A 19469-nucleotide genomic window follows, 5' to 3' on the forward strand; every position below is an offset into this window, starting at 1 on the left:
CAGCAAACTCTCCAAAATGAGAACTGCAGTTAAAAAAGAAAGCAATTGCACTTCTAATTTTTAAAAACATTTTATTTGGGAATTACACTGACTAAAAATTTATCTTATCTGGACACTCTTGTATTATTACCATTAACATGTTTGAAGGAAAAAAAATAAAAACATTCTTCTATTGTTGGGATTACACGTCTGTAATCCCAACACTTTGGGAGGTTAAGGCGGGAGGACTGCTTGAGGCAAGGAGTTCGAGACCAGCCTGGGCAACAGAGTGAGACCCTGTCTCTAAACAACAAAAAATCCCTCAATTAGGTAATTGAATTCATGTACATTTTAGACTCTGCTTAACATAACTAGGAATCCAAAGGCTCCAGAAAATTTTAAAGAAATACTTTTTTTCAGTTTTAAAACGGAAGACTATTTTAAATTATAACTAAAGTCATATGTAAACGAACATACCAATGAGCCAAAACCTAGGGTCCAAAAATGTTCATTTCGGACTTCTAAAACTCCATCCAAGGTAGATACCTAACCAAAAACAGAAAGAGGTGATCAGAGTTGTCTGTACTTAACATATCCAACGCAGTTTAGTCACATTATGGACTTAGGCATAGCCAAATCCTGCACGAGGACACTCATTAGCTAAGAGAAGTTTCAGACCACTCAAGATACCATTCCTGTTTGTTCCATACTGACCCAAGACCTTGCTTTCCTAGTTTCTTGTTTGCCCCAATTCTTTTAGAATCAGGTCTCCACTGCTCAGTTTTAAACCCCTACCCCCACCAATTTATGCAACAGTGTATGGTTCTTTTCATTTTATCAATATGGAATATATTTATATCTAGCACTTTGTGGTATCAGATTTTTTACTTAATTTTTTTGTTTTCTCAATCACTTCTTTCTCTGAATTCCCTTATAACAAAGCTCTGCACAACACAGGATGTTGTTTGGATGTGAGTCTAGAAGAAATTCCAAGGCCAGATATATTGCGTGTAGCTCACTGGTACAGTGGCACAGGACACATACCCAAGGCCAGGCTTCACTAGTTGAGAGTAGTACCCAGTTATACTGGTGAAAGTGGCCTCTGTGACACTGACAATCAAAGGTTTAAAATAGTTTCAACATCAAAATAGTTCATTATTTTATTTCTTCATTAGTCAGTAGGTGGAAATTTATAACAACTTAAAAGAAAGTCTAGGCTGGGCACGGTGGCTCATGTCTGTAATTCCAGCACTTTGGGAGGTTGAGGTGGGCAGATCACTTGAGGCCAGGAGTTCCAGACCAGCCAGGCCAACATGGTGAAACCCTGTCTCTACTAAAAAAGTACAACAATTAGCTGGTGGGGAGCAGAGAACATGGCACTGCACTCCAGACTGGGCGACAGAGCAAGACTCTGTACCCCCTAAAAAAAAAAAAAAAAAAATCACAGCATTTGACTGGGCACAGTGGCTCATGCCTGTAATCCCAGCACTTTGGAAGGCCAAGATGGGAGGACGGCTTCAGGGCAGGAGTTCAAGACCAGTCCGGGCAATATAGTGAGACCCATCTCTTTTTATATATATATTTTAAAAAACAACCAAAGGCTGGGCACGGTGGCTCACGCCTGTAATCCCAGCATTTTGGGAGGTCAAGAGGGGTGGATCACTTGAGGTCAGGAGTTCGAGATCAGCCTGTCCAACATGGTGAAACCTCATCTCTACTAAAAATACAGAAATTAGCCAGGCGTGGTGGTGAGAGCCTGTAATCCCAGCTACTCAGTAGGTTGAAGTAGGAGAATCGCTTGAACCCAGGAGGAGAATTGCTTGAACCCAGGAGGTTGCAGTGAACTGAGATCATGCCACTGCATTCCACCCTGGGTGATAGAGCAAGACTCAGTCTCAAAAAAAAAAAAAAACAAAAAACAGGCTGGGCACAGTGGCTCACGCCTGTATTCCCAGCACTTTGGGAGGCTGAGGCGGGTGGATCATGAGGTCAAGAGATCAAGACCATCCTGTCTAACATGGTGAAACCCTGTCTCTACTAAAAATACAAAAGTTAGGCCAGGCACTGTGGCTCATGCCTGTGACCCCAGCACTTTGGGAGGTTGAGGTGGGTGGATCACAAGGTCGGGGGTTCAAGACCAGCCTCGCCAAGATGGTGAAACCCTGTCTCTACTAAAAATACAAAAATTAGCCAGGCATGGTGGTGGGCACCTGTAATCTCAGCTGCTCAGGAGGCTGAGACAGGAGAATCACTTGAACCTGGGAGGCGGAGGTTGCAGTGAGCCGAGATTGTGCCACTGCACTCCAGCCTGGGCGACAGAGCGAGACTCCATCTCAAAAAAAAAAAAAAAAAAAAAATACAAAAGTTACCTGGGCGGGCCAGGCGCAGTGGCTCACGCCTGTAATCCCAGCACTTTGGGAGGCCGAGGCGGGCAGATCACGAGGTAAGGAGTTCAAGACCAGCCTGAACACAGTGAAACCCTGTCTCTATTAAAAATACGAAAATTAGCTGGGTGTGGTGGCATGCACTTCTAGTCCCAGCAACTCACGAGGCTGAGGCAGGAGAATCACTTGAACCTGGGAGACGGAGGTTGCAGTGAGCCAAGACAGCACCACTGCACTCCAGCCTGGGCGACAGAGCGAGATTCTGTTTCCAAAAAAAAAAAAAAAGTTAGCTGGGCATGGTGGCACATGCCAGTAGTCTCAGCTACTCTGGAGGTTGAGGAAGGAGAATAGCTTGAGCCTGGGAGGCGAAGGTTGCAGTGAGCTGAGATCGTGCCACTGCACTCCAGCCTGGTGACAGAGCAAGACTCCGTCTCAAAACAAATAACTAAATAACTAAATAGAATAAATAAAAATCACAGCATTTATAATAGGTTGGTCGTTAGGCCATTACCTTCCACATTTACTTCAAGTGAATTTGATTTCCAAATTGAACAATTTTTAATTCTTCATATTTTTCTGTTTGCCACTATATTATGGCTCCTAGTATGTTACTGTGAAGAACACGAACTTCCCTAAAATAAAATTCTAGGTAGAGGTGAATAAAGTATTAAAAGTATCCACCTTTTCAATTTCCGATATAAAATAAAATTTTATTTACTATTCCATCTTACCTCTCTGATGAGTTTGTCCAACTGACCAATAACATGCGGTGGTGTTGTCTGGGGAAAAATACAATAAAATATGAATAACTGCGGGAGGAAAAAAGTTTGCCAACAATGGTCCTGAACCAGCTCCCCAAAAGGATTTTAAGCCAGCCTTTGCTTTGACAGGTGTCCTATCATTAGAGAAGAGAGGTTTCAACTGGCCCCACTAGTGGAGCAATGTCATCCACTGGCCCATACCTGTTTTTCTATCTTGAAGACAAGATAAAAAGATAAATAACACTTAACCAACCAACAAAAAAATCTTTGGGAAATGGTTAGAAAGGTAATATTTTGTATAGGGCATAGCACTATGCAACTATTATCTTATTGTTTTTATTGTTTCCGGAGATGGAGCTACTGCCTTAAGTTTTGGAAAAGGCATAAGGGTAAGACAGAAGTAACCACAGTGCTTACATGCACATCTAGCCCTGGGAAACTGCCTTTCTATTCAGGGTGTTCCTATTGTTTCAGTAAGTAGCAATGTGTCATTTAAAATTTTAAGTTTGAAATTTTAAAGTCTCACTAACTCAGTGGCAGGAAATAATAAAATAGTCATAACCAGATTACACAAAAACCAGAGCACATTACTGAGGGAAAATAAATATCTAAAAAAAATTGCAGGCTGGGTGCAGTGGCTCATGCCTGTAATCTCAGCACTTTGGGAGGTTCAAGGTGGGTGGCTCACCTGAGGTCAGGAATTTGAGACCATCCTGGCCAATGTAGTGAAACCCCAAATCTACTAAAAATACAAAAATTCTAGCCATGTGTGGTGGCACGTGGCTGTAGTCCCAGCTACTTGGCACGCTGAGGGAGGAGAATCGCTTGAACCCAGGAGGTGGAGGTTGCCGTGACCTGAGTTTAGCGCCACTGCACTCCAGCCTGTGCAACAGAGACTCCGTCTCAAAAAAAAAAAAATTTAAGTAACATTGTTTTCACTTGAAACATAATAATAATTTTAAATTTATGATTTTGTCACATTATAAATACAGGAGGATTTGTGCCTATTTTATGGGCTAATGGACTTTCATCAAGTTCTTACTATATGAATTTCAGAGATTATTGTTTGACTTCATTTCTAGCAGGAGCTTCCAGTAACTAAAAATTTCACAATCTGTACTGTTAAAGGGAGGGCATTAACAAAACATTTTGTTTTGTTTTTCTGAGATGGAGTCTTGCTGTGTCGCCCAGGCTGGAGTGCAGTGGTATAATGTCAGCTCACTGCAACCTCCGCCTCCTGGGTTCAAGCAATTCTCCTGCCTCAGCCTCCTGAGTAGCTGGGATTACAGATGCATACCACCATGCCTGGCTAATTTTTGTATTTTTTAGTAGAGACAGGGTTTCACCATGTTGGCCAGGCTGGTCTTGAACTCCTGACCTTGTGATCCGCGCACCTTGGCCTCCCAAAGTGCTGGGATTATAGGCGTGAGCCACCTCGCCCGGCCAAAAAACTTTTTGTAATTAAAAAGTATGGCTGGGCACAATGGCTCTCGCATATAGTCCCAACACTTTGGGAGGCCATGGCAAGAGGATCATTTGAGCCCAGGAGTTTGAGATTAGCCTGGGCAACATAGTGAGAGCTCATCCCTACAAAAATTTTTAAAAATTAGCTGGGTGTGGTGGTGTGTACCTGCAGTCCTAGCTACTCAGGAGACTGAGGTGGGATGGTCCTCTGAGCCTGGGAGGTCAAGGCAGCAGTGAGCCGAGATCCCACCACTGTACTCCAGTCTAGATGACAGAGCGAGGCCCTGTCTCTTAAACTAATAATAATAATAATAAATTAAATTAAATTAAAAAATAAAAATTTCACAATCTGGTAGAAGAACACATGCAACTTTTTAATCTGGTAGAAGAACATGGCTAACATTAAGCATGTACATTGGAAGAAGAACCTTACCTGGAGTAAGACTTTCCCACTGTACACACTCATGGGATACATAGTGCCAAATGTCATCAAGGCAATGGCTATAGCAGAGGCAGTGTCTACGGCAAAATAATTACTAAAAGAAAAAAACAATTTTACATTTTAAATTTATATCTCACTGAGCATATTACAACTAAATCTCCTGAACATTAATTATCTAAACCAACAGGACACAATTTTACCACAATTGGCTACTACTCGCAAAGAAACATTTCAAAGAAAAAAACTCCAGTTTTTAGAATTCTTTCCTGTCAAAGTTTAGTGGAAAAATAACTAATAATTATATTAATTAGTAGGAAGAGGTATGATGAAAAAAATGTGGACATTTCTCCGTTATGCATTTTTTGGTCAAACTACCTGTCAACTAGAAAGAGCTGAAATATATTTTTTTGCTTGAGACAGACAAAAAACTTCAACTGGTAATTTTTTTTTTTAAAGAGACAATAAAAGGAGGTTTTTTAATTCAAAGGTATAACTGGATAAGTAGATTTGTTTACAACCATTCTTGTGAAATACTTTTTAAAAAAATATGACCAATTTCTTTGCAAATAGTAGACACATACCTCAACTATGATGACCTAATTTTTGGTGGATAATGTACACGATTAGGCAGAAATAGGCAAGCTCATACTGGTAGATTAACCATCAAATAGTGAAAACTCTGTTTGTAGCTCCCACTTCTTGATCGATTTCTATTCCCACTTCATCTTTTACCACCTTGTCGACTTCCTGAGCGACTCCTTTGTCCATTCTGTCTACCTGACCGGCTGCCAGATCAACCACTTGACCAGCCCGACTGGCCATTTGACCAGCAACTCCTCTGTCTGGAATTAGAGGATGTGTTTCCATCATAATAATCTTCAATTTCAGGTAATTTGGCTGGCACTGAGAGTATCCAGTCGGAATCATGCCACTCTGCCTGTAACCTTTCTTAGTTGTAGGAACACCAAAGCAAACACCCACATTTCCTTTCAGGAGGCACATTCTGGTAATCTGAGACACTGCATTACTACTCAGCTTTCTGTTAAGTTCTTTTCAAGCACAGCTGACATCTTGTATTTCCTCTAGGCTTTCCAGATTCATGGTCACAAATCCCTTATCAGAGGTGATCAAAGATCTTGGTTCAAAGCTTGATGCACCAGAAATGTGGGCCAAAGCTGCAGCCAAGGCATCCACTGCCCCTTTCTCTTCTATTAGTATCTGAGCTGATGGTTGGAAAAAATCAACAGCAGCATAAAAAAAGGAAGCCAGAGAGCTTATGGCATCCATGCTTTTAGACTTAACTAAATAAATTGTAGAAGGAACAGCTACACATTTAAAAGTAATTCCTGCTTTTTGTTCCACATATCTTAGTTGACCTCTTTCTCTTGGTTGATAAAAACAAATACAAATCCCTGTCCGTCCAGCTCTACCTGTGCGTCCAGAATGATGGATATAGGACTCAATATTCTGAGAAGAACTTTGAATCACCAGGTCAACTTCAGGAATGTCCAAACCACGGGCAGCCACATTGGTTGCCACCAAAACTTTAAAACTACCTTCTCTGAAGCCTTTTAGTGTAATTTCTCTTTGTGACTGTGCAATGTCCCCATGTAAACACTGGGCATTCTGTTTTATGTGTGGATTCATGGCCATTTCAGTTACATTCCTCTTGGTCTCACAGAAAATAATAGCCCTCCCTTCAGACCCACTGCAGACTTGAAGGACATCTCCAATAACTGCTGGCCTCTGAGAGCAATGACACTGGATGGCCAAATGTTCCACAGTAGCTGCAGCCTTTTGAGTCATTTTTCTAACAAGGTCAACCTGTTCGTATCTGGATTTCATGCATTTTTTTGCAACTTTGTATACTCACTGTCGGCAAGCTGCAGAAAAAAGTAAAGTCTGAGGATTGTCTTCAGAATCAGTTTTGTAGGATTCATGAATAATATCTTCAACTTGTTCAGCAAAACCTAAATCTAACATTTGATCCACTTATCAAGCACAACGTGGCACAGTTTAGAAAGATCCAATCGGAGCTGGGCGCAGTGGCTCACGCTTGTAATCCCAGCACTTTGGGAAGCCAAGATGGGCGGATCACGAGGTCAGGAGATCGAGACCATCCTGGCTAACATGGTGGAACCCCGTCTCTACTAAAAATACAAAAAAAAATTAGTCGGGCACAGTGGCAGGCACCTGTCGTCCCAGCTACTCGGGAGGCTGAGGCAGGAGAATGGTGTGAACCCAGAAGGTGGAGCTTGCAGTGAGCCCAGATCACGCCACTGCACTCCAGCCTGGGCGACAGAGCAAGACTCCATCTCAAAAAACAAACAAACAAACAAAAAACTGTTTCTTGATTTCTCTGGAGTCTTTCAATCAAAGGGATGGCAAAAGAGAATGTCTTTCTTTCCTGTTCCCGTCCGTGCTTGAGCTATTAAATCTTTTCCTTCATATACAGGACCAAAAGTCTTAACTAGAATAGGAAAGAGAGATGTTTCCTATTCAGAACTTTGACCTTTCAGAAGTTTTACATTCTCTTCAGAAATAGGAAAATTGGAGAGGCTCCTTCTTTCTGCTCACGTGTTAAGGTCTCCTCTAGTTTATTATCACTTGATTTATGAGTAGAACTATCTAAGGATGATACTTGCTTTTTTTTCACATTCATCAATATCTCCATTCGGTAGATCTTTTCTTACTGACTTACGAGATTTAAAGAATTCATCTGAAAGTCTGTTAAATCCTCCTTCAGTATCTCCATTTAGCTTCTCTTTCATTTTAGTTTTTTTCATCTTGGGAGCATCCAGGTAATCTGTAACACCATTTTCTCTTGTTCCTGATTTCTCATCTGAGTCATAATGGTGCCTTGACTTCCTTCTGTCACTCCAGCACTATGTAATGTGCTTTCAGCGTATCTTGTTTCAATCTTCGTAACAACCATATAAAGGAAGTACAGGTCCATAATCCATTATCTGAAATTGTGATATCCAGAACGCCCTTTTGCCTCTCCTTCTTCTGGCTCTCGGACTCCTCCAAGGGTGCTTCCAGTTCCATAATGTACCCCCAGAGGAGTTTCCCAGGCATTACTGGCCACTGCTGCCTCCCTCCGGATACAGTGGCCACAACCACCTACAGGCAGAAAAAACGTGAAAGGAAGCAGGGGCAGGGCGGCCACTCGGTCTTGGCCGTGTGTCACTCAACTAGTAATTTTTGATACAGAAAGACTAATGAAATATATAAGTAATTATATCAATTTTCCAGTGAGCAATAATTATTTCCAATAAAAGTTCAAATTCCCCAGGAATTTCACCAGGTAAGATTCTCCAGAAATTTTTTATGGTAACACTGTAGCCAACATCAACAATTCAAACTGGCTGAAGTTCTACCAACAATACAGACCAAAATGCCAATAATTAAAAGCTGATTGTGCACTCTTTTCTACTTTTCCCCACATGCTGGGAATAGAAATGTGAATGAGACACAATCCTTACCCTAGAAATAATAGGAGATACACATGTGAAAAACATAATGAAGCACTTTGGGCACTAAGGCAGAAATGTCTACAGTGTACCATGGCTGCACCAAAGATTGAGTGACAAGGCTACTGGGGTGGGGATAATCCAGAAAGGCCAAATATAAAAAGAGAAGGTGACATTTGGGCAGAGACTTCAAAGATGAGCAAGTGAAAGCAGCATGTGCAGGGGCATGAAAACCATCACCCAGCAATAAAACCACAAATGGTCAGGAATACATAGATGGTTAGTAAGGTTGGTAGGAGCCTGATTACACAGGACTCTGTGTAATATAATTATATTATATATATGATAATATTATATATTATATATGTTGATAATATTATATCATGATATATTATATATCATAATTATACCATGATATAATATATGATGATATATAATATCATGATATATATTATATATATATGTCTCATATATATATATAACCTCCACCTCCTGGGTTCAAGCGATTCTCCTGCCACAGCCTCCCAGGTGGTTGGGATTACAGGTGTGCATCACCATGCCCAGCTAATTTTTGCATTTTTAGCAGAGACAGGGTTTTGCCATGTTGGCCAGGCTGGTCTTGAACTCCTGACCTCAGGTGACCTGGCCGCCTCGGCTTCCCAAACTGCTGGGACTACAGGTGTGAGCCATCGCACCCAGCCAAATAAATAAATATTAATAAACAATTACACAAGGCTTGGAGATGAATTAGAAATGGCTTGGGGAGTGGTGAGAGGGGAGGAGGGAGGAAAAGTGGATATTTAAGGATGCACTGGAGTTCTTCAAAAAACTAAAATATTAGGGGGATGTGGGGGGATGGTTAACGGATACAAAAATATAGTTAGAATAAATAAAATCTACTATTTGATAGTAAAACAGCATTACTACAGTCAACAATAATTTATTGTACATTTAAAAATAAACAAGAGCATAATTAGATTATAACACAAAGAAAAAATAAATCCTTGAGGTGATGGATACCCCATTTATCCTGATGTGATTATTATGCACTGTATGCCTGTATCAAATTAACTCATGTACCCCATAAATATATATACCTACTATGTGCCCACAAAAATAAAAAATTAAATAAATTAGATAAATACAGAATTATCATATCATATGACCCAGTAATTTCACTTCTGGGTATATACCCACAAGAATTAAAAGGAAGGACTCAGGTATTTGTACACTCGGGTTCACAGTGGCATTATTCACAATAGTGAAAGAAATGGAACCAATTCAAATATCCATTGATAGATAAATGGGTAAACAAAATGCGTTGTTTACCCATTATGCACTGGAATGTGACTCAGCGTTAAAAAAGAACGAAATTCTGACACGTTACAACATAGATGAACATTGAGGACATTATGCTAAGTGAAATAGGCAGACACAAAAGAACAAATATTATATGATTTCATTTCTATGAAGTACTTAGAGAAGTCAAATTCCTAAAGACAGAAAGTAGAATGGTGGTTTCCAGGTGCTGTGAGGAGGAAGAAAAGGAAAGCTGTTTAATGAGCATGGAGTTTAAGGAAGGAAGGAGGAAAAAGGTTCTGGAGATGGATGGTGGTAATGGTTGCATGTAACATCACTAAATTGTACACTCAATGTAAATAAAAAACTCTATGTTGGGATTATAGGCATGAGCCACCATGGCAGGTGGATCACCTGAGGTCAGGAGTTCAAGACTAGCCTGGCCAACATGGCAAAACCCCATCTCTATTAAAAATACAAAATTAGCCGGGTGTGATGCCAGGCGTCTGTAATCCAGCTACTCGGGAGGCTGAGGCAGGAGAATTGCTTGAACTCGGGAGGCGGAGGTTGCAGTGAGCCGAGATCATGCACTCCAGCCTGGGCACCAAGAGCGAAACTCCATCTCAGGAAAAAAACAACTCTATGTTATGTATATTTTAATGCAATTTAAAATAAGAATGCATTGGCATAAATGACAGTATTTTTCTTTATCTCCCATTCACTGAGATGGGAGATACAAGAAAAAACAGTTTCGGAGTTAAGGGAAAATAGGTTCAGTTAAAGTAGACACATACAGAAGTCAGGAAGACTCGTCTTTTGTAATTCAATAGAGATGTGGGCTAGAAATAAAAATCTGGGAATCCCACAGAAGTAGCAAACAAAAACAAATACTTGCATGTGATTTTAAAGGAAAATATACAAAACAGCAAGAAGAAGAAGGACAAATTCTAGTAAAGACTAATATTTAAAAGGTGGGTAGCCAAAGAATCATATGCCATAACATGTTAAGCTTAAAGCAGCTGTAAAGCCTATTTCCTAAAAGGCTTTATTTTTAAAAAATTGTTTCACACCTACGTCCTCTTCTCCTCCCTCTCTCAGCAATAGCAGCTGTGGTTCAGATCTCTTTCTTACTGTTCTCTTTTCTGTTTTACTCATCAGGTCAGCAGTAGGCAATTTAAATTGTTTTCCAGTCTGCTTTATATACTGTGGTAAGAAATACTTATTGAACCCAAGCCCCTTAAGTTTTCAGATGAAGACACCTAAGGAAAAGACGTGATCTAAGTTACACAGGTCATAAGCAAAACTGCTAGAAGCTTGACCACTATCCATCCTGCTGATGCTCTTAAAATTAAGGCCCCAGAAATCAAAACATACTTGACAACAATAAAAAATACTCACTTAATTTCAATGAGCATATATGTAATGCAAAGAGCAAATGCTCCAGCAAGATCAATCAAAACAAATGGATTCATTCGGGGAAGGAAGATACTGCTAAGTCCTGGAATAATTCCACACAAGCTAAGAAAAAACAAACAGAAAGAGTATCCATTAGCAGAACTCACATAAAACTGGTGACAACCCTGTAAAGATAATTTGTATTTTGGTACCACATAGTGTACTTCTTAAAGAAAGCAAAAAGGATTTGTGAACAAAGCCCTTTCACTTATAAAGTTCTCTTTTGTACCGTCAATTAAAAAGTAAAAGGAGAATAACAATCTGATCTGTGTGATTCATGTAGTAACCTCAGCAATGAATAATTTAAGTTCCCATGATAGATGCATTTCTTGTGTATTCCTTTAAATTATGCATATCATGAAACTCCGTAACATCTTACCTTCGACTAAGATCTGCAACATGCTCTTGAAGCCAGCTCGTACTAGCAGCTTTAAGAAGAAAATACTTAAATTATCTATATAGAAGAAAATAAACCACTATCCGAAATATTTGAGTTCTTTAATTTTAAAAAATAAATTTGGCAGTGATTGAATACCATTACAAAAGAACATGCTACTCCTCAAATCTATAAATGTTTCCTCTTTTATGCCCTTATGCCACTAAGTCAAAAGCAGTTTCAACTATTATACAATATACAGTTGACCTGAAGGAATTAGTGAACTTAGATATGTCATTGTTACTATTAAAGTTTTAAAGATTCTTTATACTTTTTCTTTTGAGATGGAGTTTTACTCTTTTTGTCCAGGCTGGAGTGCAGGGGTGCCACCTCGGCTCACTGTAACCTCCCTCTCCTGCGTTCAAGCAATTGTCCTGCCTCAGCCTCCCATGTGGCTGGGATTGCAGGTGCATGCCACCACACCTGGCTAATTTTGTATTTTTAGTAGAGATGGGGTTTCACCATGTTGGTCAGGCTGCTCTTGAACTCCAGACCTGGGTTTCACTATGTTGGTCAGGCTGGTCTTGAACTCCTGACCTCAGGTGATCCGTCTGCCTCGGCCTCCCAAAGTGCTGGGATTACAGGTGTGAGCCACCGTGCCCGGCGGTTCTTTATACTTTTAAGCAGAGCTTCCTAACCAGTGTGCTGGGAATGGGCCATAGGTATAGGCTGAGTATCCCAAATCTGAAAACCAAAAATCCACAACTTTGAGCACCAACATGATACTCAAAGGAAATGCTCATAGGAATATTTTGAATTTTGAATTTTCAGGTTTGGGATGCTCAACCCATATATATAATTCAAAGACTCCAAAATCTAAGACAACCTAAAATGTGAAACACTTCTGGCCCCAAGTATTTCAGATAAGGGATATTCAAATGACATACAAATTACTTCCCTCAGCTCTCAAAAAAGCCAGGTGAGGACCTGGATACCTACAAAGATACCTGTCGGTTACTATTCTTGGACAAGTAGCCTGTGTCTAGGCTCAAGAATCCTCCTCCATTTATCCCAGAGTGCTACAGAAATATCCATTTTTAAAATGTGTACCATCATGTAAAAAAGATTGGCAAGACTTATGCAAAAGAAAAATAGTTGAGCAGTTAAGTAAGATGTCAGAATATCTGGCTTTAAATCATAGCTCTGCCTTTAACTAGATGTGTAGCACTGGGTAAGTAATTTAATCTCTCAGTGCCTTAGTGTAAAATGGGCATAATAAAAGTATTTACTTCATATGGCTAGAATTAAATGGGCTATTCTACGTATTTAGCAGTGCTTGGCATATAGAAAGTACTTAATATTATTTTCCACTTAAATTTCAAGTAATTTCACAAATCTTTTTTCTTTTTCTTTTTTTTTGAGATGGAGTTTCAGTTGTCACCCAGGCAGAAGTGCAATGACGTGATCTCGGCTCACTGCAACTTCCACCTACCAGGTTAAAGGGATTCTCCTGCCTCAGCCTCTCGAGTACCTGGGATCACAGGTGCCTTCCACCATGCCTGGCTAATTTTTATCATTTTTTAGTAGACAGGGTTTTGCCATGTTGGCCAGGCTGGTCTCGAACTGCTGACCTTGTGATCCGCCTGCTTTGGTCTCCCAAACTGCTGGGATTACAGGCGTGAGTCACCACACCCAGACTTCATTATTTTTAAAGCCAGAGTCTTGCTATGTTTCCCAGGCTGGACTCAAACTCCTGAGCTCAAGCAATACAATCACCTCAGCCTCCTGAGTAGCTGGGACTACAGGCACATGCTACCAAGCCCAGCTAATGTCACAAATCTTGATGTTTCTGGGAACCTTCATTTCCAGCTAATGAAAATATACAGTAGGCTGAGAGCAGTGGCTCACGTCTGTAGTCCCAGCACTTTGGGAGGCTGATGTGAGACGACTGCTTGAGCCCAGGAGTTTGAGACCAGCCTGGATAACACAGGGAGACTTTGTCTCTATAAAAAATAATAATAAAATAAAATAAAATAAAATAAATAAAGATATAAACTAGATAACTTTTCTGGAAATAAATTTGGCAATATACAACAAAGCCTTTAAAAAATACTGTATTTTTAATCCTGTAAATAATTCCTTCTCAGGGAATTTATCCTACAGAAAGAATAAAAAATGCAGACAAAGTTGATCTAAAGAGGCTGATTATAGAGTTATTTATAAAAGGAAAAGTTGGAAATGTGTAAAATATTTTAAAATATTCATAACAGAATACTATGCAAGCATTAAAAAATCATTTACATTCAAAGAGTATTTAATGAGAAGCAATACTGAAGACATAATGCTAACAAAAAAGCCAGACATGGCCGGACGCAGTGGTTCATACCTGTAATCCCGGCACTTTGGGAGGCCAGGTTGGACAGATCACCTGAGGTCAGGAGTTTGAGACCCGCCTGGCCAACATGGGGAAACCCCGTCTCTACTAAAAATACAAAAATCAGCCAGGCATGGTGGCACACGCCTGTAACTCCTTGAACCAAGGAGGCAGAGGTTGCAGTGAGCTAAGATTGTGTCACTGCACTCCTGCCTGGGCAAGACAGTGAGACTACGTTTCAAAAAAAAAAAAAAAAAAAAAAAAAAAAAAAAAAAGCCAGGCATAAAATTGTAATATATACAATTCTAAGTAAGCACATAAAATTATATGTACGTGTGCATACAAAAAAGTGAAAGGAATAACATAGAAATGTTAACATATTATCTGTGGGTCATAAGATTATCAGTAGTCTTATTTCCTTCTTATGTCTTCCTGATCTTTACAGAGAAATAGTGTTTCTAAATCTCTGCACCATCTTAAAAATCTCTAGAGTAAGTGTTATAGTATTTTATAAATTATGAATTTTTTTCAAGAAATTCAGGTGATTATAAGTAACATTATTTATTTTTCTAATTCATGCAGTAATTCTTTAACTCATACAAACACAACTTATCTTCATAACATTCATGAAGTTGTTTAAACTTGAATGGGCATTTCAGAAAACTTTCTTCTCTTGACTGTCCTAGAGTGAGATCTAAAAAGATCCACACCTATCTGTGCTTCTCTATACTTCAAAGTGTGGGTCTGTGCAAACATCCCACTTCTGTTTTCACCTCACTTCTCCATCTCTTAGTGGCTAACTCTTTTGTGTGTTAGTGGGATTCCAAAACACTGAAATTGTTGAAAAATGCCAATAATTTAGACTGCAAAAGTGAAAAATCAGTCTGAAGTTGTAAACACTTCAAAATAAAAGAATATTTCAAAAGAAATAAAGTTTGGCTACTTGCAAATATATATGCCCATCCACCACTGCCGAAGAGAAGTTCCTGGGAACTTACTTTATTAACAAAATACAACTATTTTCAATTAGCATATCAACTATTCTAAGTATACTGAGACTTCTAAAATGCTTACAATAGACTTTTCTTAGATAGATTACACATTTAAAATCTCACATTATTTGGTAAATGTAATTTTTCATCATCATATGATTTAATTTACAGGTCACTCCTGCCTGTTTCAAAATAATTTGTTATTTTAAAGCTTGAACTAATGAGATTTTGTTTTATAATTTTCCACTTAAAAAAGACTTGAGAACATTTGGGCTAGTTCTCTCTTCTCTTCAGAATATACTTCCTCATTGATTTGAGTGAATGAAACAAACAAAAGACTTGTTTTTATAAGAGATTAGTTGGATTTTTATATTAATAGTAAATAAAAAACATACCTTCTGAGACATAAGCAAAAGGTTTATTCCGAATAGAAAGCATCGTGAACAGGTTGAAAGAAAGAGCCACAAAAGTACCAACTAATAATCTTCCCCTAAAAAGAATGATAACATTCATCTTTAATTTGTTCTTGGTATTATCAGTAGGTAATTTCAATACATAGAGGGACTAAGAGGTGGGAAGGTAAAGTAGTCTGCTTTAATGATTCAGTGTTTCCAGATACAGAACCTGAACTTAGTTTCTAGCCCCATCACCCATGTCCCATCTACTGTTGCTCCATCTTACAAAGGATAAGAAAGGACTTTTAGCATTAACAGTATCTTCCTACAGGTAAACGCTGTTACAAATCTGTATAAATGTTAATGGTATTTGTTTTATGATATGCTGGACAAATCAGACTTTTCGGAATTACACTGATCAGAATAGATAAGGTCCATATAGTTGGCAACTATGCGGTTGAGAAATACAATTGTTTTTACATATATATGATACATACAATTCTCTTTTCATATATATATGAAAATCACATAGTTGCAATATATATGAAACATATATATACATTTCTTTTTTTTTGGAGACAGGGTCTCACTCTGTTGCCCAGGTTGGTCTTGAACTCCTGGGCTCAAGCGATCCTCCTGCCTTAGCCTCCCAAAGTGCTGGGGTTACAGGTGTGAGCCGCTGAGCCTGGTCCAATTCTCTTTTCTATAGGTGCTATGAAAAGATTTTGAAGGTCAAATTTGAAATTACAGAATACTAGGGGAAGCTGGCTTAGTGCTTCCTAGGTTTGGAAATAATGAGAAGCCTGAAGCCAAGATAGAAAGGCCTTCCTGTGCAGTATAAAAATATTTAGAACTTGGGAACTGTTAAGGGTAAAGAAATGGAGTCTTGGTATTTGGGAATTTTGTTTGTGAAATAAAAGCAAAAACTTATGCTGCCACAGTCTGAACTCTGACATTGGCCAACTGTTTAATAATACATCAATTAATAATTAAGAATCAATAGTAAATTATATATCGAAAATAAAATCTCACGTGTGTATCTCGGGCTGTTCCAAAAAGCGTTCTGCACTAAAATAAATAAAAATGTATTAAATAAGTCCTATAAATTGTAAAGTTAAAAAGCTTTATTAAATATATCATTAACCCACCTTAAAGTTCACAAAATCTTTTAGTAATATAACTATTAACTATTAGCAGTGATGAGGCAAGGAGACTCACAAATTATCCTTTTTAGTTGTTTTCTTTTTTCACAAATTATCCTTAATATGTAATTCAATCTTTCTCTGCCAAGCCGATTTCAATGGGTGTGTAATAAGCATCAAACATGCCTGACTGAATCTCTGTTTCATTCACAACCACTTCTGACTCAATTTAGCAGCATTAAGGAAGTAAAAAAAAGTGAAACAGAAGAAAATGTCTGAAACATAAAAAAACTGTACCATCAAAACTCCAGCCCTGCTCATCTAAATTTTCATACCCTTGAAAGCAAATGTGTCTGACGGGTTTCTTTCATGTTCCCAAAGGTGTCATAGGTGGGATTTAGAGTAATATCATATACAAATGTACCTTTCTTTTAATATAAAGAGAGCTCCCAACTGTGCCAAGACTGTGGAGGCAAATACAGCCAGGACTTCTAATCTTTCAAATCTGAAACCAAAACATTAATTAGATCATCACAATTCTTTCAATTCACAAACCAGTCTCTCTAGAACACATTTACATTCATTTATTTGCTCACTTAATACACATAGGTGCTGTCTACTATGAGCCAAACACTGTTAGAGCAGATTAGGGTTTCTAGAAGAATAACAAACAATGAAAATCACAGATTCCAAAGAGTACCTATTTGTATAATTCCCAGGACCCAGAAGAGAGAGCACCTTCAGCCCATGCCAGAGGCTTTCTCTTCCCAGAAATACTTTAAAATTATTAAAAAAAAAAAAAAAAAAAAAAAAAGACAATTACCAGAACCCACTTATAGTCCTTATTTTTCTAGAAATAATCACAATCATAGTAACAACACTTAATTGACCCACTGTGCATTAGACACCAGAGTACTTAACCTATTACCTCATCTAAACCTCCCAACCCCGTTTTAAAATTACTTTATCCACTTTTTCCTTTTTTTTGAAGAGATGGGGGTCTCGCTATGTTGCCCAGGCTGGACCCTGAACTCCCAGGCTCAAGTAATCCTCCCAGCTCAGCCTCCTGAGTAGCTGGGACTACAGGCATGTGCCACCACACTTGGCTCAGTTTTTTTTTTTTCAAACAGATAAGAAATTTAGGACATAAAGAAGAAAAGTAACTGTTTAGAGTCATATAGCTAGCAAGTAGAAGGTTTTCAAACTCAGACACTCTTTGACTCTAGAGTTCATATTTTAACCACTTATTATACTGCCTCTCATTTCTATACATAGTTACAGTGACATTATAAGCATATTTTATAATCCCTAGACTATAAGCCAGAGGCCAGGAACTGTTGTTTTAGTTTTCCCTGCAACACATAGTCTAACGGTATTCAATATTTATGGTAAGTATAAATGCTTAAAATTTTTCAAGAAAATAATCATGGAGGCACAGAAAAAATTAAAAAAATTAAGGCTGTACATCACATTGTTATGTGTAAAGGAAAAATGTTGGAATCAACAATATAACTGTTTGTTTATATATTATTAAACAAAAAAAGTATTTATTGACATGGAAAAAGGTGAGTGAAAAAAGTAGGTTATAATAGAATACAAATTAAGTGTTTTTTCCAGCTACTGAAAAAATAAAAAAGAACAGGAAAAAACAGTATGCAAATGTACCAACGTTATTTGTGGAATTTGAGAAGCTGATATTAAAATGCATATGGAACTGCAAAATGTGAAGGAAAGCAAAGATAATCTTGAAGAAGAACGAAGCTGGAAGATTTATACTACCAGATATCAACAAGTATTTCAAAGCTGTAATAATTAACATAGTATGGTACTAATCCAAGTACAAATACACCAAATTGTACAGAAAAGATAATCTAGAAACAGGCCTACACATATATAGTCATCTGATTTGTGAAAAAGGTGGCACATAAAAGCAATAAAGAAGAGCCAGGTGCGGTGGCTCACACATGCAATCCCAGCACTTTGTGAGGCTGAGGCAGTTCAAGATCAGCCTGGCCAACATGGCGAAACCCCGTCTCTACTAAAAATACAAAAAATTAACTGGGCGTGGTGGTGTGCGCCTGTAATCCCAGGTGCCTGGGAGGCTGAGGCATGAGAATTGCTTGAACGTGGGAGATGGAGGTTGGAGTGAGCCGAATTGCGCTACTGCACTCCAGAATATGCCTTTACTCCTGCTTCACACCATACCAAAAAAATCTATTCCAACTGGATTGTAGGATTAAATATGAAAAATTGAACAGTAAGGCTTCTAGGTGATAACAGGGCAAAGTGTCTTTATGACCTGGGGGCATGCCAAGATTTCTTAACAAATACACAAAAGGACCAACCCGAAAAGTTTAATTTAAAACTTTTTTTTTTTTTTTTGAGACGGAGTCTCACTTTGTCGCCTAGGCTGGAGTGCAATGACGCGATCTCGGCTCACTGCAACCTCCGCTTCCCGGACTCAAGTGATTCTCCTGTCTCGGCCTCCCAAGTAGCTGGGATTACAGGCACCCACCACCATGCGTGGCTAATTTTAGTATTTTTAGTAGAGATGGGGTTTCACCATGTTGGCCAGGCTGGTTTCGAACTCCTGACCTCAAATGATCCGCTCACCTCACCCTCCCAAAGTGCTAGGATTACATGTGTGTGCCACCGCGCCCGGCCTAAAATTTAAAACTTTTATTCATCAGAAGATACCATTAAGAAGAAGGGCAACTAAGAGAAGGAGAAGATACTTATATATAAAGAACTGTTACAGATTAATAAAGAAAAAGGGAAAATGGTTAAAAGATTTTTAACAAGCATTTTAAAAAAGAGGTGATCTGAATGGTTAATCAAAATATGCAAAGGTGGTCAATTAGTTGTAAGGAAAATAACTTAAAACCACAATGAAATACCACTACATACCATAGAATGGCCTTTATAAAAAAGAC

General features: G+C 38.6%; 1 protein-coding gene and 2 pseudogenes across 8 annotated transcripts in view; all 3 read right to left on the minus strand.

The window, feature by feature from the left end:
* The window catches only part of SLC30A6 (solute carrier family 30 member 6), a 58352-nt gene that overhangs the window by 14369 nt on the left and 24514 nt on the right, over positions 1–19469 (minus strand). For 4 of the 8 annotated variants that reach the window (XM_065527204.1, XM_074012024.1, XM_015433823.3 and 1 more), the window contains 8 exons: positions 16961–17041; positions 16427–16462; positions 15395–15489; positions 11637–11685; positions 11201–11320; positions 5022–5124; positions 3095–3142; positions 457–525 (listed from right to left, as the gene is read on the minus strand). In XM_065527204.1, coding sequence (XP_065383276.1) covers positions 457–525; positions 3095–3142; positions 5022–5124; positions 11201–11320; positions 11637–11685; positions 15395–15437 — 432 coding nt within the window. In that variant the 5' untranslated portion in view covers positions 15438–15489; positions 16427–16462; positions 16961–17041. The remainder of the gene's footprint in view (positions 1–456; positions 526–3094; positions 3143–5021; positions 5125–11200; positions 11321–11636; positions 11686–15394; positions 15490–16426; positions 16463–16960; positions 17042–19469) is intronic. The other 4 variants (XM_074012025.1, XM_045369540.2, XM_074012026.1 and 1 more) reach the window with 3 other exon arrangements.
* LOC141408390 (ATP-dependent RNA helicase DDX50 pseudogene) lies at positions 5697–7114 on the minus strand (annotated as a pseudogene).
* LOC135966851 (ATP-dependent RNA helicase DDX50 pseudogene) lies at positions 6410–8071 on the minus strand (annotated as a pseudogene).

Source organism: Macaca fascicularis, chromosome 13, assembly GCF_037993035.2.
Source record: "Macaca fascicularis isolate 582-1 chromosome 13, T2T-MFA8v1.1".
Lineage (NCBI taxonomy): Eukaryota > Metazoa > Chordata > Mammalia > Primates > Cercopithecidae > Macaca > Macaca fascicularis.